Here is an 18,332-nt window from a genome sequence, read left to right as displayed (position 1 = left end):
TCATGTTTACATATTTTCAGCCATATATTATACCTTGTGATCTGTCATTATCTTGATGTGTGGATGTTCAATTTGAGTAGTGTTTGCTTTTTTTATCACACAAATTTTATGTATTTTTGTGTCTCTACCTCTCCACAATGACTCAAATGTGATAGTATGAGGATGAAAGAGAAGTTAATTATGAGTTGTAGGCATGCCTTCATTGTTGGAATATGTTTGATTTGCTTATGGTCACATCAATTGTTCCAATGATATTGAGAGAAATAAGATGCTGGATGAGGTTCTCGCTCACTTGAAACCTATTTAATCTTACTCGCTTATTTGGGGCCACTTGCTTTTTGGTAATCCTCTCTCAGGGGGGTCACCTCCCAAAATTTTAGTGTACCACATGCATTCAAAAGGAGGGGTATTTTAATTCCACTTTTGGAAAAAATTTAACAGGTTTACAAACAACAGAATGGGGTTTTTAATTCGACTTTTAGTTCATAAGTAAAGAGGGGTTGTTTTATTGGGAAAAAAAATTTAATTGACGGGTTTTTTTAATACCCATTGTTCACACGTGATACCTAGGACTTTTTAGTGGTGCACCCCCCGAGAGTTCAATGTGGTATCATACTCTCTTAGCAAAATACCAATGGTTAATGGATTGTGTTTTACTCAATTTCAAAATGATTTCCTTGAGTATTTAAAGGGAAAATGTGAGTTTGATCCTCCTTCTCTAAAATATGGAAAGCAATTAGAAATAGCGATCCAACTAATTGAGAGGCTTTCACTGAGGAGTCTCGTGGAAATGGTGACACACCACAGGTTGGTGATAAAGGAATCAATTGGAAAAAATATACTATTGAGGATGACTACCTGCTCTACAAGGGTAGAGTATGTGTCCCGGATAATGACATTATTGGCCAAATTCTTATTGAATGTCATGCTAGTCTGAGTGCTGGACACCTGTGATTTTAAAAGAAATATGCACTTATGAAAAGGCAATTCTTTTGGCCTGGAATAGGTAAGGATGTCTAAGACTATGTATTGAAGTGCCAAAAATGCCAAGTTAATAAGGCTAAACTCCCTAAGGTAGGTCTCCTACACCCATTGGAGATTCCATCTGCTGGCAAATGGGAAAGCATCTCCATGAATTTTATGGTGGAATTACCTAGGACATAGAGGGGGCACAACTCTGTGTGGGCAATTATGGATCGGTTGACCAAGAAGGTTCATTTTATTCCTATTAATGAAGATGTAAAAACTCTAGAATTAGCTAGGCTATTTGTGGTGAATATTTATAGATTGTATGGGCTACCAGTCGGTATTCTTAGTGACCGGGATAGCAAATTTAACTTCCTTTTTCGGAGGGCTGTGTTTATGAGGTTAGAAACATCATTGAATATGAGCACCACGGATCACCCACAGGCAATAGTGATGGTCAAACTAAAAGGGTCAATCAGATCATTGAAAATATGCTTCGAGCATATGTAAGTAAATGGAAAACTAATTGGGAACAGTATTTTCCCATATTAGAAATTGCATATAACAATTCCAAACATTCAGCTACAGGTTTTAGTCCATTCATGATGATGTATGGATTTCAACCAAGAGCCCCAATGGCAGTGGGACTCAAAAAAGATAAGGTTCAAGTAGCCAAAGACTTTCTTGAAGATATGAATCAAATGCTTAAGCTAGCTAAAGATAGCATAAGAAGAGCGCAGGATAGATCATGAAGTTATGCAAACCCCCACCGTAGAAGGTTCAATTTTGAAGTAAATGAGAAAGTCTACCTCAAGGCACTTGAATCTAAAGATAGGTAAATGTCCGAGGTTGTCTCCTAGGTATTGTGTGCCATTCACAATACTTAAGATAATTGGAGAACTTGCTTACAAATTAGCCTTACATGAGGGATATAGAGTACATCCATTTTTTCATGTAAGTAGGCTAAAAACAAAATTAGGAGATGATTATAATCTGATTGGAAATGAAGTCCTAGTTGAACTCATTGAACTTGCATCTTTAAAACACGAACTAGAAAGCATTTTCGATAGAGAAGAAAGAGAGATCTCTAGGATGAAGAAGGAAAGAGAGTATTCACGAGGGGATCACTCAAAACCGTGGCTGGGAGGAAAGCTTTAGAAGAGCCCTCTATGTTTGAAGGAATGTATCACTCCATCCCCTTCGTCCCTTCCTCCCTTTCATTTTCTCTAGCCCTTAATTCCTTTCATCATCTTCATGTCCAATTCATCCCTTCATCCAATTCATCCCTTGATTCTTGAATTCCCTCCATCCCCTCCATCCCCTTCATTCCCTTTAGTGCATCATCCCTTCATCCTGCTTTCATGCCCTGCACCCCCATAACCCTCTCCATCCCCTCTACTCCCTTCAACCCTTCATCCCCTTCATTCCCTTTATCCCCTTCATCCAATTCATCCCTCCATTCTTACATTCCTTCCATCCCCTTCATCCCCCTCCATTTGTTGGTTCATCCCCATCATCCCTTCATGCTCTTTAGGCCCTTCATTGCCTTCATCCCCACTCCATCCCATTCATCCCCCCTCTATCCCCTTCGACCCCCCTCCATACAAGTTATCCCCATCATCCCTTCATCCTCTTCATTCCCTTTACTCCTTCATTCCCTTCATCACCTTCATCCAACGCAGCCCTCCATTATTGAATTCCCTCCATCCCGTTCATCCCTCAATCCCCTTCATCCCACCTCTAGCCCCTTCAACCCCTCCATCCTCTCCATCCCCTTCATCTTGCCTTTATCCCTCCTCCATCCCCCTGGCCCCTCCATCCCCTCCATACCCCCTCTGTCCCTCCTCCATCCCCTTCATCCCTCTTTCTTTCCTCTAAATTTTCATCCATGAATTCACCCCTCCATCCCCTTCAACAAATTAGGACCTCTACCCTATCCATCCTCTAAGACCTATTCAACCCCTGGTCCTGTATCCCTCATACCCCTTCTTTATTTCCTTATTTATAAATTTGCCTCTTCTTTCAAACTCAACCGTCCATCTTCTTTCTCTGTTATTTTATGTGTTCTTTCAGCTCCTAATTTCAATCATTCCCTTATGCTCTATTCTTTTGCTTTAGATTGATGGAACATCCCAACCCTCACCAGCCTTTCTTCAAATTTTCCCCTATTGCCAATGTCTTGATTATACTAGACATGGATTCCTACATATAGAATATTCAAACAAGATAAGATTTGGATGGACTTCAATGTGGCTATGGTAGGACAACATTGGACCCCGTTTTGAATACAAGTTGAGAAAAATACATGGGTGAACTGCCCAAAAAAATAAGAAGTTAAAAATAGTGTCTATATTTTCGTTGAAGCACTCTCTCGATTTTTGCCAACATAAAAAATACCATCAAAATTAGCATCACAAATTTGTTAAAACACTCTTTGGAATTTGTACCAATGTCACAAAGATAGTTGCAAAAATCGTTAAAAACGTGTCGAAAAGTATGTGAGTCTTTGCTAGCATCAAAATTAGTATCGAAAGTAGCGTTGAAAATTACTTTGTGTTTCTTATGTTTTTAGCGTCGTTTTCTCTATCAAAAACCGTCTTTCTTTTAATAGCGATATTTTTGTTTTGAAGCTAATAATTACGACGATAATATGCACATTTTTCCAATTTTGAAAAAAAACTTTTAATGTAAATTTCATCACAACTCAACCCTCTCTAGGAGAGCCAGCTAATAAAGGTGCAACCCCTTGTGTCAATATTAATGAAAAGAGATAGTGAGACTCTACACACTCTTGTATAGAGAGAGAGAGAGAGAGAGAGAGAGAGAGAGTTTTGCAAGGTTTTGTGCCGTGCAAGTGTCCTATCCTAGTGGGGCCTTGAAGAAAGCATATAAGGTTTTTTAGTGCCTTGGACTTTTAAAAAGTAGCTTGAGACTCACATGTCCATTCACTTTGAAGTCACACCTCTAAGAGATAAGCCTCCCAGGATAGATAAACCTCCCGGAATGTATATGAAAGCTGGAGGCAAAGAGCCAACAATCTTCAACATGAATTGGTTCTACCTTCTCCTTCTCTTCTGTGCTTGTGCTCTAGTGTGGGTGGGGGGAGTGCTGTCCTTGCACCCCCCTCTCCATTGCAACTCTACCGGTTGCTCTCTTTCTTACTACCAGAATATCTGGATTGACAGAACTCCGTGCACCGCACGTACCGCCTTCTTTCCCTCCGACGAAGCCCAACTCATCCACGCCGTCGCCCATGCCTCCCTCCACAACCTCAAAATCAAAGTCGTCAGTACTGGCTCCCATAGCATCCCTAAACTCGTTTGCCCTGGTGGTAACGACGGCGTCGTCATCAGCACTCGTGACTACAACCGCGCTATTCTTGTCGACTCGTCCGCCTTCACCGTCACTGCAGATGCTGGCGTGCAGATGAGGGATCTGCTCGATCGCATCGCTCTACATGGCCTAGCGCTCCCACACACCCCTATGTGGGAATGGTTGTCCGTTGCTGGAGTCATCAGTACTGGAGCTCATGGGAGTAGTTTCTGGGGGAAGGGATCCGCTACTCAAGAGTCTGTACTGGGGATACGATTGGTCATTCCTTCCGGCCCTGAAGACGGTTATGCAAAAATCGTTGTTTTTACTGAGAAAGATGCTGAGCTGAAAGCAGCTAGGGTTTCTCTCGGAGTATTAGGGGCGATTTCGCAGGTCACCTTCGCTCTGCAGCCCATGTTCAAAAGATCTGTTTCGCTTGAAATTCGAGACGATCACAACTTGGGAGATGAGCTCGAGTCCTTTGCAAGAGCCCATGAGTTTGGGGAGTTGATGTGGTACCCAAATTTGGAGAAAGCATTGTTCAAGCTCGATGACCGTGTTGGTGTTGAGGTAAAAGGTGATGGCGTCAACAAGATTGCTCTGGTGGACGCTAAGCCAGTTGCAGTCTTAGAAGGCCTACGATCTATTGGTAAGACTTAGACAAAATACAAATAAGGAAAGCTGCTGTTTCTCGCTTGCTTCTAGCATCTTACTCCTATCTGCTTTACTATGGTTACCTGCGATCTGCAGAAGAAGCTGTGGACGCACAACGGGATGCCCAAGACGTATGCAAACTTTCTGAAAACCTTCTGAGCCAGCGATTCACCTCCGGAGACGGTCTTCTGAACAATGGGCTGAGCTTTCAAGGATTCCCAGTCGTAGGCTACGCCCATCGTATGCAAACGTCAGGTGGATGCGAGCCTTCACCCTGTTCAAATTTCACGAGTATAGAATCTTCAACCGAGACATGCTCCGAAGGCGAATGGTCGACTTGCGTATTTGATCCACGAGTAGCAGGCTTATTTTTTTTCGACAGTTCCATCAGTGTTCCCATGTCACGTATCCAGGATGTGATCAAAGACATAAAGAAGATCCAACAAGGCGATCCAACTGGGCTGTGCGGGATTGGATTATATGTGGGATTTTGGCTGCGATTTCTTAGGAAATCAGACGCGTATTTGGGCGAAAGAGAGGACGCAGTGGCGGTGGAATTCATGTACTACAGATCGAGGGAGGCTAATAGGCCAAGGTTCAAGGAAGATGTGATGGAGGAGGTGGAACAGATGCTGTTGGGGAAGTACGGGGGTAGGCCGCACTGGGGGAAGAACAGAGATGCGGTATTTGAAGGGATGGGAAGGAGGGTGGTAAATCTGTCTAAGTTTTTGGAGGTGAGAGAGAAGCTGGATCCGCGGTCTTTATTTTCGAGCGAGTGGTCAGATGCAATACTGGGAATACAGAAAGCAGGAGGACGAGGGGTGCAGACAGTGAGAGACTACTGCGCTCTTGAGGGGTTGTGCATATGCTCTCAAGATAGTCACTGTGCTCCTGAGAGAGGATACATGTGCAGGCCAGGCGTGGTGTTCAAGGATGCCCGAGTCTGCCGCTACGTTGCCACCAAGGACGAACTATGAGCTTCTTACGAAGACCAGAATAACAAGTAGATTACTGTAGCGTAACCTTTGGGCTGTTTCTAAAGACCAGAATAACAAGTAGTGAAACTTTCGATTTAGTTTTTATGTTTTTACCTTTTCCCATCAGTTTTAGCCCTTCCATATGCGCATTCATTCTCTCGAGGCCGTCACTGCAAGCTCTCGTCTCGACTTTTGGAAACGCGGGCCCTCATGGTGAGGCCATATCAAGCTCTTGTCTTGGCTTTTGGAAAGAGCGGTCCTCATGGAATCTTTCTCTTAGCACCATTTCAAACTTTTTGGAATTTCTTGGAATCTTTCTCCTCATAGTTACTTCTGATTCAAGTAGCCCAAGCACACAAATTGAGTAGGGTTTTGGGGTTGTAAAGGGGACCTTCTCTCACATTCAATGCCACATTACCTCTCTAAACCTAACTCTAAGAGCATATAGGACGCACTCCCAAAAGACATGCATAGAATTTCATACGAAGTCCACATTTAATCAGACTTAATGAATTCGATTAACAACCATGATGAGGACGCAACTTGATCAATAAATAGTAGTGCGCAGAGATCTGTCATTGTTATTTTCCACTGATCACAACCACCAAAGGAGGGAATTATCATAACATATTCCCATTAACCACCCGTGCTATGCTAACAATGTTTCTAATAGAATACAATAGGAGATGCCTTGAGAAGTGCAATCGTCACTTGTAAGCAACTTGTAAGAAGTGCAATCTTCACTTGTAAGAAACTTCTATACAAATGTTCTCTTGGATTTGCAAGAAAAGTGGATGTCGTGAGCCCCTTCATGTCATGAAAAAGACATCTTCACCTAACAAGTCAACTCGCCAAGCATTTACCTTCCCACTCTTATGCTTGCCAACATCCATCTTGCCACATTCTTCCAACCTAGGAGAAAATGTGGGGTGTTGTCCAAGCCATGTTCCCTTCTATCCATGATCAACTTGCAATATGTCCCTATCCCACATTGCACCTGCTCCTTCACATTGCCATTACTTCAGTTCCTATCTCTTATCCCATTCCATTATCTTTTATCTACCACAATGGATAGCCAAAGCAGTAAGACATGTTCTGAACTTGCTCGAAGAAGATTTTTGTTGTGGACATGCCTTTAGAGCCTAGAGGCAACCATCACATGCACCAAGAACATTCCTATGCGCACTACCAAATGGCCACTTAGAATTTGCAATTCCTTCAAAAGAATAGAGGTCCATCGAAGAAGGCTATCTAGCTCAACATGTGTAGGATTGAACCTATGTTGTTGTGCAAGCCACATTATGTTTGACACCTGACCATCAGACTGAATAGATGGAAAGACATCATCCAAAAATTTGGCAAGCCATAGTGCTATCTCTAGAAGAGGAGAAGGCATTGGTTGAATGTTGCTTTAATATGGAACAACTTCGGCATGGAGTCTATTTTCTTTACTTGCATGTTAGAGTAAAAGAGATGTGTCAACGTCGAGCAAAACCCTTCGAGGCAAGTGGGCCAAGAAAGCCATGATGCCACACGAAAGGCACCTTAAGCTAACATTCTGAGTTGTAAGAAGACAAGATAGACCTCTTGCTTCAATTTCAACCGTAAGAAAGGTTCCATTAGGGTGTGATGTTAGCGATGTGCAATACTCTCAAGTCTCAATAGAAAGAAGTAGTAATGCAAGGCCAAATTGTGCAATAAACTATTTAAGGCGTGAATTCAAGCAACATTTCCCATAGGGGCCCCATAGCAACATAATCTTGGATAAAACTAACAAACATAATCTTGGAATAAACATAAAATTTCAAAGAAAGGGCCATCCATCAACTGGTTCATGCTTAAAATTCTCAAGATTACATGTATGTAATAGCTAGTGTATTGACTAGTTTGTGTTAGGATGTCCCTTGTGAGGTCACCTCCTTAGACCAAAACTTTGTGCCCATTTTGAAATGTCCCCTTGCATACCTATGCATGCTTGGATAAGAGAGTTGTTAATAAGATCAAAGTTGGATTTCTCTTGGTTCTTCATACTCACAATCAAATAGATTAAATGTTTAGTGCATTCTCTAAGAAGCTTGGAAGAAATGACACATTCACTTTGGAAGAGATGATGGATCTTAGGAGAGAATCTTACACTCAATGGCCTGAAGTTTCTCCCTCGAATGAGACTTACAATTTCAAGAGATTTATTCAAGGTGAACCATTTGATGAATGTTGTATGAATGACTTGAGCTGTTAGCATGAATTTCTCATAAAGAAAAAAGCATATCAACTAACATCTCTATATGGTAAGCAACATGCATGTTCGCTAGATTGGGTTTGATAACCCATGGATGGCTTGAAATTTCTATCTTTCATTTCAGTCCACGAAATGCATGTTTCAGTGCAAGAACATCTAGTGATTAAAGGAGGACCAATCTGAAGGAAGGGATGTTGACTATGAAAGGTGGAAAAAATCATTGATTTTGAAAATGAACTCTTTACAAAGAAATAGACTCTATTTAAAATACCTGACAATTTCTCAACCAAAATATTGATAAGATGCGCTTTGTGATGCATATTTATTTTTTATAGATCAATATATTGTGAAGAGAGTGGGAGAGAAGGAAGGAGTCTCACTTGCGGCTTTCTCACATACACAATGGGAGAATACACACAAAGGTGGAGGCTAAAAATAGTTTTACTCTTCTTAGTTGTGAAAGCCAAAAGAACTCTAAGTACAAAGGAATAGATGAACCCTATATGTGGGTCTCAAACTAAACTCAGCTAACTATGGTGGCATACTAACTGAGCCACTAACTAGAGTACATAAAGATAGCTGTCATCTAACTATTATTCATGGGTGGTGTACCAACCGCATCTGCAGCTAACAAGTCGGTGACATAAATGCACAACGGTCACCCTGGCATATCACGAGTGGAGCTCGATATCTCAACACTCCCCCTCGAGCTCAATCCCAATTCCTGCACACCAAGCAGGTCTCTGAACTTGTGCAGCTTCTCTGCACCCAATGCCTTCGTAAATATGTCAACTACCTGATCCTCTGTGTTGACATAAACTAGATCAATAAAACCTAGTAGAACCTTCTCTTGCACATAGTGATAATGCACCTCAATGTGCTTTGTTCTAGCATGATCGACTGGGTTATTTGCCAAGTTTATACTGCTCATGTTGTCACAATAAATTACAACTGTCCCATCTATAGACTGATGCATATCATAAAGCAGCTTATGCAACTAAGCTACCTCACATGTAGCCATTGTTGCACCCCTGTACTCAGCCTCTATGCTCAACAAGGCAACTGTAGGCTGTTTCTTACTACTCCAAGTGATTGCAGCACTCCCAAAAGAGAACATATATCCACTGGTAGATCATCTATTAGAAATACTACCAGCCCAATCAGCATCAGTGTATCCATGCAACTGTATCTGAACCGTAGTCTCATAAAATAGTGCATACTGCAATGTGGACTTCGCATACCTCAATATGCGTCTAGCCACATCCAAATGCGGTTTTCTTGGACCCTGCATAAAGTGACTTACCAACCCAACAGCATAGCTCAAATCTAGCTTAGTAATAATCATATAAATCAAACTTCCTACTATGCGTCTGTACATAGTAGGGTCTTTCAGAAGTTCACATGCATCTGCGCTCAGCTTCACATTCTGCTCCAAAGAAACTGAAATAGACTTACAGCTTGTCATCCCATATTTGGACAGCATGCCCAATCCATACTGCCTCTGTAAGAGCCATATCCCACTTAGTGATCTAATCACCTCAATGCCCAAGAAGTAACGCAGCTCTCCCAAATCCTTCATCTCAAACTTCTGCTTCAATAGCATTTTCACATGAAGGATATCTTCATCACTATCACTTGTGATGATCAAATCATCAACATAAATGACAAGCAGCATAATACTTTTCTATGTTTTTCTCACATAAAATGACTATGTATTCCCTTATTTGTAGCATGGAAGTGATCATGGCACAGTGGCAGAATCCCTATTTTTCTTTTTTCATAGGTTCTTTTGCTACTCATAGTTGGCGGATACACCATGGCATAGATCCGAATAGATATTTGGTTTTTTGCTTCGACTTGCTTGACTAAACTTTCCTTGATAATTGTTCGACTGTGCCTGATGAGTGGTCAATGGCTTAATTGAAGCATTAAGTGCAATGTTTTCCTTAAAGTTTTTCATACTACAGGATACGAGTTTGCTTATAGGGGTGGAAATAGAAGCTTGTTAATGCCTAGTGCATATTTTCCATAAGAGCAGCAAGATAGTAGTTATAGAGTGTCTTTGCCAATTAATTCACTTGAATCATGCTCCTCTTATGCCTGAGTTTGTGGTCATGTATAGAGTTTAACATAATAGTCTACAGGATATTGGATGAGAAATCAACATATTGGTTTAGATGCATTTGTTTCTAGTTCCGATAGAACTATCATTCAGACATTGGTCATAATAGAAGTATGGAGAAATAAAATCCTTTTTTGGCTCCCTAAGTTTTTCAAAGCATGGTATTGTCCAGATTACATAGGTATTTTCACTAAGCAAGATTAATCCTTATGATGAAAATGTGTTTTTTTTCTTTTGACATAGTTGGTTTTGCTTCCATGTTTTTGGATCGAATGTATGGACGATCTTCTGCAAGCATAAAAGACATGATATGTATATGTAGCACATGATCATGTTTACATATTTTCAGTCATATATTCTACCTTGTGATCTATCATTATCTTGATGTGTGGATGTTCAATTTGAGTAGTGTTTGCTTTTTTTATCACAAATTTTATGTATTATTGTGTCTCTACCTCTCCACAATGACTCAAATGTGGTAGTATGAGGATGAAAGAGAAGTTAATTGTGAGTTTCTGGCATGCCTTCATTGTCGGAATATGTTTGATTTGCTTATGATCACATCAATTGTTCCAATGATATTGAGAGGAATAAGATGCTGGATGAGGTTCTCGCTCACTTGAAACCTATTTAATCTTGCTCGCTTTTTGGTAATCCTCTCTTAAGGGGTCACCTCCCAAAATTTTAGTGTACCATGTGTATTCAAAGGAGGGGTATTTTAATTCCACTTTTGGAAAAATTTTAACAGGTTACAACAACAGAATGGGGTTTTTAATTCAACTTTAGAAAAAAATCCATTAGTTCATAAGTAAAGAGGGGTTGTTTTATTGGGAAAAAAATTTTAATTGAGGGGTTTCTTTAATGCCCATTGGACGCATGTGATACCTAGGACTTCTTAGTGGTGCACCCACCGAGAGTTCAATGTGGTAGCATACTCTCTTAGCAAAATGCCAATTGTTAATGGATTGTGTTTTACTCAATTTCAAAATGATTTCCTTGAGTATTTAAAGGGAAAATGTGAGTTTGATCCTCCTTCTCTAAAATATGGAAAGCAATTACAAATAGGAATCCAACTAATTGAGAGGTTTTCACTGAGGAGTCTCATGGAAATGGTGACACACCACAGGTTGGTGATAAAGGCCTCAAGTGGAAAAAATATACTATTGAGGATGACTACCTACTCTACAAGGGTAGAGTATGTGTCTCGGATAATGACATTAGGCGCCAACTTCTTATTGAATGTCATGATAGTCTGAGTGCTGGACAACCGTGATTTCAGAAGACATATGAAAAGGCAATTCTTTTGGCTTGGAATAGGTAAAGATGTCTAAGATTATGTGTTGAAGTGCCAAAAATGCCAAGTCAATAAGGCTGAACTCCTTAAGGTAGGAGGTCTCCTACACCCATTGGAGATTCCATCTGTTGACAAATGGGAAAGCATCTCCATGAATTTTATTATGGGATTACCCAGGACACAGCGGGGGCACAACTCTGTGTGGGTAATTGTGTATCAGTTGACCAAGATGGTTTATTTTATTCCTGTCAATGAAGATGTTAAAACTCTAGAATTAGCTAGGCTATTCGTGGAGCATATTTATAGATTGTATGGACTACCAATCAGTATTCTTAGTGACCAGGATAGCAAATTTAACTTCCTTTTTTGGAGGGCTGTGTTTATGAGGTTAGAAACATCATTGAATATGAGCATCGCAGATCATCCACAGGCTGTAGTAATGGTCAAACTAAAAGGCTCAATCAAATCATTGAAAATATGCTTCGAGCATATGTAAGTAAACGGAAAACTAATTAAGAACAGTATTTTCCCATATTAGAATTTGCATATAACAGTGCTAAACATTCAGCTACAGGTTTTTGTCCATTCATGATGATGTATGGATTTCAACCAAGAGCCCCAATGGCAGTGGGACTCAAAAAAGATAAGGTTCAAGTAGCCAAAGACTTTCTTGAAGATATGAATCAAATGCTTAAGCTAGCTAAAGATAGCATAAGAAGAACTCAGGATAGATCATGAAGTTATGCAAACCCCCACCGTAGAAGGTCGATTTTAAAGTAAATGAGAAAGTCTACCTCAAGGCACCTGAATATAAAGATAGGTAAATGTCCGAAGTTGTCTCCTAGGTATTGTGGACCATTTACAATACTTAAGATAATTAGAGGACTTGCTTACAAATTAGCCTTACTTGAGGGATATAGAGTACATCCATTTTTTCATGTGAGTAGGTTAAAAACAAAATTAGGAGATGATGATAATCTGATTGGAAATGAAGTCCTAGTTGAACTCATTGAATCTTCATCTTTAAAACATGAACTAGAAAGCATTTTCGATAGACAAGAAAAAAGAACATGACATACAATATGGCAAGAATGTCTAGTTAAGTGGAAAGATAGACCTGAAGAGAGTTCAACATGGGAAAGGGTAAGCAATCCCCAGAGGAGCTTTGGACCTAAACCATTCTTAAAGGGAAAGGAATGTTACATCAGCCATAATCCTGGAACTGTGTGGTGTGATTATGGTTAGGTGGGAAACCAGAGGGCTTGACGATGCTTGCATACTATGAGGCCTAGAGGGTTTGGGACTAGGGTTACGCCTAGGCCTATACATAAATGAAGAGGGCTCAGTGATGCTTGCATACTATGAGGTCTAGAGGGTTTGGGACTAGGGTTACGCCTAGGCCTATACATTAATGAAGGGGTTCAAATGGGCTTTATGCAAGGGATAAAATGGTAAGGTCCTTTATGGGACACATGGCACCAAGATATGAGGCCAATTGGCAAGCATTGGGATAGGGGGAGGCTCCTAGAGAGAGATCTCTAGGATGAAGAAGGAAAGAAAGTATTCCGAGGGGATCACTCAAAACTATGGCTAGGAGGAAAGCTTTGGAAGAGCCCTCTATGTTTGAAGGAACGTATCACTCCATCCCCTTTGTCCCTTCATCCCTTTCATTCCCTTCAGCCCTTAATTCCTTTCAGCATCTTCATGTCCAATTCATCCCTTAATTCTTTAATTCCCTCCATCGCCTTCATCCCCTTCATTCACTTTAGTGCATCATCCCCTTGATTCCCTTCATCTCGCTTTCATCCCCTCCACCCCCATAACCCTCTCCATCCCCTCTACTCCCTTCAACCCTTCATCCCCTTCATTCCCTTTATCCCCTTCATCCAATTCATCCCTCCATTCTTACATTCCTTCCATCCCCTTCATCCCCCTCCATTTGTTGGTTCATCCCCATCATCCCTTCATGCCCTTTAGGCCCTTCATTACCTTCATCCCCACTCCATCCCATTCATCCCCCCTCTATCCCCTTCGACCCCCCTCCATACAAGTTATCCCCATCATCCCTTCATCCCCTTCATTCCCTTTACTCCTTCATTCCCTTCATCACCTTCATCCAACGCAGCCCTCCATTGATGAATTCCCTCCATCCCCTTCATCCCTCAATCCCCTTCATCCCACCTCTAGCCCCTTCAACCCCTCCATCCTCTCCATCCCCTTCATCCTGCCTTTATCCCTCCTCCTTCCCCCTAGCCCCTCCATCCCCTCCATACCCCCTCTGTCCCTCCTCTATCCCCTTCATCCCTCTTTCTTTCCTCTAAATTTTCATCCATGAATTCACCCCTCCATCCCCTTCAACAAATTAGGACCTCTACCCTATCCATCCTCTAAGACCTATTCAGCCCCTGGTCCTGTATCCCCCATACCCCTTCTTTATTTCCTTATTTATAAATTTGCCTCTTCATTCAAACTCAACCATCCATCTTCTTTCTCCGTTATTTTATGTGTTCTTTTAGCTCCTACTTTCAATCATTCCCTTATGCTCTATTCTTTTCCTTTAGATTTATGGAACATCCTAACCCTCACCAGCTTTTCTTCAATTTTTCCCCTATTGCCAATGTCCTGATTATACGAGACATGGATTCCTACATATAGAATATTGAAACAAGATAAGATTTGGATGGACTTCAATGTGGCTATGGTACGACAACATTGGACCCCGTTTTGAATACAAAAAAATACATGGAAGCATACAAAAATTAAAGACTACAGCACCCTCTAGAGAGATCGAGAGGAATACGACATAAGTCAACTTGTGTAGAACATATTTTGAGCAATGTCAACAACTTCATGGATCACAGATACATTATTATTGAAAAGCACAATCAGATCCATGAAGACATAGAAGAGGGTGTCAAGAGTGACCCTCTAAGTAATGGGGATGAGAGTTATAGCAGTAGTGATAGCAGTGATAGTCAATAGTTTGATATAGCAATGATATAATGATAGGCAGTAGTTTGGTAGCAATGCTAGCTCTATCTATTTTGTAAGGACATTATAATCTCTTCTTTGATAGATATTGTTAACTCAATGACTCAGAATGTTCATATTTGACCTGAAGTATTTCACAATGTTTAGAAGAATCCAATATATTTTTCATGATATTTTGTGGCATTAATGTTTATATACAGGTTGTGGGACAAGGAGAGGGAGAGAAGAAGTAACCTCCTCTTTGATCTTCTTTTCACCCTTCATCTACCCTTCTACTAATTCTTGTCAGTTTCATGGATGGGTTTACAATGTTCAATTTTATGCTTAATTCGGGCAATGTATAACCTTTGGAATGAAGGAGGTCAAGCGATCATTCAAGCATGGAGGAAAGGGTCACTCACACCACGTCAGGGGGTAGTAGAGAGAAGGTAAGCAAGCTGTTGGCTCATTTAGTCCCATTAAAAGAGAGAACACAGTTCATGAGTTTGAAGAGTAAATGCAATGAAGCGAAGAAAGACCACTTGTCTCCATCTCTATCTCACAAGGTCTCATGATGCGATGAAGAGGGAGAGTGCATATTGTAGTATCTCTTCCATGGGAGGTGGGGGGGTGGAAGCTTCATCCCAAGATTCATCAACTCTACCCTACGCCATTGATAGCCTGCAAAATCATATCGTTACACCTCCATCCAGAGAGCAAAAAACATTGGTTTATCAAATCCTTGAGGGAATAATTTGCTATATTTGATGAGCAGGAGTTTGATTATAGTGGGTGGATGCTAACAAAAATGTTGTGGTCGCTTAATGTTGCAGGAGTTTGAGTACACTAGGTGGATGCTAACAAAAAAAGTTGTGCCCTTTAAATCTAGGAAATATCAAATGTGCAAAGTGTTGAGAAAGGGTGTAGGCCAGCTAGATTGGGCTCACAATGATGATTGGAAGAAGGAGAAAGAGGTGAAAAAGGGTGAGCCTTCCAAATTCAACAAAAAAATGAGGCAAATGCAGCAGGAAGACTAAAGTGGGCCAGTTCCACTTCAGCTCAAGAGGAAGGGACACCTTCGTTCGAGCATTTGTAAGTTCACTACTATTTACTTTCTTTTGGTAAGATGTTTGTCGTACAAAATCTAAATCATTTGATCCAATGATCTATTTTTCTAAATTTTAGTCTATCAAAATGGGAAGGTCCTATGTACTAGATGGAACTACAATTACACGTACCGACATGGTATAGTGGCATTGTTCAAGAGGATTGAAGAAACCCCTTTATTGATGTAAACTCTTCAAAATATACCTTTTTTTTCATCAAATGATAAACAAGTACATGATGTATTGACCTCCAATGCATGTACTTCTTGAACACACATTGACCTCTAATGCATGTGCTTCTTGGACAACCCAGAGATATGGATGAAGCATTGAATGAGGCATGTCAAGCTGGGCAGCAAGTAGAGGGACACAGGTAGGGAGCAATGACAATGACAAGGGCAGTAATGGCTACGGAGAGAATGAATACGACGATGAACACCTATTTCATTAATTTTGGACTTTTTCTGTTGTTTTTGGACAAAGCCCAAAAATCCTTCCCAAATGAAAAGTTTACTTTGTGAAAATATCCTTCCCAAATCAAAATTTTACTTTCTGAAAATATTCTTCCCAAATCAAAAGTTCACTTTGTGGCACTATCATATTCACATAAAAATATTGTTTTTTCAATCTATACTTTGCACCAACATGCAAGAATTTGAAATAATCCTATATTAGAAATTCTAGCTATACCTAAGTTATTTGTTAATTTAATTATTTTTAATATTTTTCCTTGACGTGATAAATTTATAAATCCATGAAAGGAGACTTAAATATTTCATGAAAATAACATTGTCACTCGCAATATGCACAAAATTTTTAAAACTTTTAATAAATAGAAAAAAGACATGATGCCATAAGACCCAAGTTTTGTATTGAACCAAAGAATTATAATAGCAATTATAGCTATTATTATATGATTACATTGAGAGAAGTTGCTCTCAGCTAGAGTCTTTATATCCAAAATGATATAGATTGAACATATGTTTACAATTTAAATTGTTGCTCTTAAAGAGCCTCAATTTGTGCCATCTACATAATTTGACTCCCCATTGTCTTATTGCTCAATGTCACGACAGTCCCTTGCCAGGTGCCATCTGCATTAACTCCCACTTGTCTTGCCAAGCCTTGCCCCTTGGGTGCATTGACTCCCCATTGTCTTATTGCTCAATGTGATAGTCCCTTGCCAGGTGCCATCTGCATTAACTCCCTATTGTCTTGCTAAGCCTTGACCCTTGGGTGACATCCAATGCATATTTTGACTCTCATTTGAGATAGGAGGTGATGACTCTAATTATAATTGTCTTGAATTGGCTTCTTGCCTAGTACCCAAATAAAATCCTTCAATGGACTTCAATACAAAGCTTTAATCATGGGCATTCTTCATTTGTGCTGTCTCCTTCTACTTCCTCCATGGCGAGCATCCTTAAAAATTCGTGTATATGCAAAATACTTTGCTGTGGTATTTTTATTTTTCCTTCTACCTCATATCCCATGCGCTTCTTTGATTTCTTTGCCCTTGAATGCCAAGACACACTGTCTCCGTCGAAACTTGAGAGACTGCTTCATCATTTGGGACCCACTCCTTCATTATACAATTAGTATACAATGTGTTGTTATCCATATTCTCCTTCCTGCCCTTTGGCTCATACCATACCGCTGTAAATGTTGTAGCTCTCCCTTGGTCATCTCTTTGCACATCAACTACTTTTGCAACCCAAAACTTCACATTCTCATATTCATCATCCGATGGCCGAACCACAACAAAACAATCGACCTCTATATCTACTTGTGGCATAAACTCTCTCTTCTTCAGTCCACAATGTGGACGTGGGAGTAATGATACAAATTCATTTTCAAAGACTGGAGCTGGGTGCAAATCGTTATGAACATTTGGCCAAAACATATTGCATTCTTCCTTGACATCCTTTAAGCCTCGCATTCTCTCAAGGTCCTTTATTAAATTTTGTGTCTTGTTAATTACAGTGGTAGTGTGTTCTCTCCAAGTAGGCTTCGAATCAGGATATCTCCGGAGCATTTCCTCTTTGTATGTAATAAATGCTTTTAATCCTTCTATTTCACAGTTAGACCTCTCATTGAATTCTTGTATAGGAGCCCATGTTGGATACCTTTCCTTGCTGGGAATTGAATTTAAGAGACTGTAAGGTTCTTCAAGTTCCCATTTTGTATCATGAGAATACTATTGCCATTGCATTACGAGTTTTTCATCTTTTAAAAAAAAATGAAAGTAGTGTGGATTGGTATGACCTGTCAGTGCATCACCACCCGTTTGTATGAAAGATAGAATGAAGCTCTTCCAAACATACATTTTTTTGAGCCTCTCACATACTGTACTTTCCTTACGACCACCAACTTCCCTGCCACATCTTCTTACCAAGTCATCTATTGTCTCCACATCCTTGCATTTAAGCTCCCTTGAGACTATGCTAAAAACCTGATTGACATCCTCATGTGTATGCCCAACATACAAAAATCCACATTCAACCTCATTGAAGATTCGATGAGAAACTAGCATGGAGCAAAATGCAAACATGAGTACATTATTATTTTCTCGCCAGCAATTATCAGCTTGTATTCTCAAAGTCGGTGGTAGGCGACCATTTTCTACATGTACATTGCGAATTGCCTTCATAATAGATGTTACAACTTGATTGCTATCATGTAGATGCAAGGA

The 18,332-nt window shown here is 40.3% G+C and overlaps 1 protein-coding gene across 1 annotated transcript; it reads left to right on the top strand.

Annotated features, from left to right (window-relative positions):
- The first annotated feature begins 3,970 nt into the window (after positions 1–3,970).
- LOC147895106 (L-gulonolactone oxidase 3-like) lies at positions 3,971–6,210 on the top strand. Its single transcript, XM_087383286.1, has 2 exons — positions 3,971–4,927; positions 5,029–6,210. Exons 1-2 carry the CDS (start codon positions 3,976–3,978, stop codon positions 5,907–5,909), a joined length of 1,833 nt encoding a protein of 610 aa, XP_087239412.1. The 5' UTR covers positions 3,971–3,975; the 3' UTR covers positions 5,910–6,210.
- Positions 6,211–18,332: the final 12,122 nt, after the last annotated feature.

Source organism: Dipteris shenzhenensis, chromosome 13 (genome assembly GCF_047967505.1).
Source record: "Dipteris shenzhenensis isolate YYH24624 ecotype China chromosome 13, Dip_SZ_1.0, whole genome shotgun sequence".
Taxonomy (NCBI): Eukaryota; Viridiplantae; Streptophyta; class Polypodiopsida; order Gleicheniales; family Dipteridaceae; genus Dipteris; species Dipteris shenzhenensis.
This window is presented reverse-complemented; position numbering and strand designations above follow the sequence as displayed.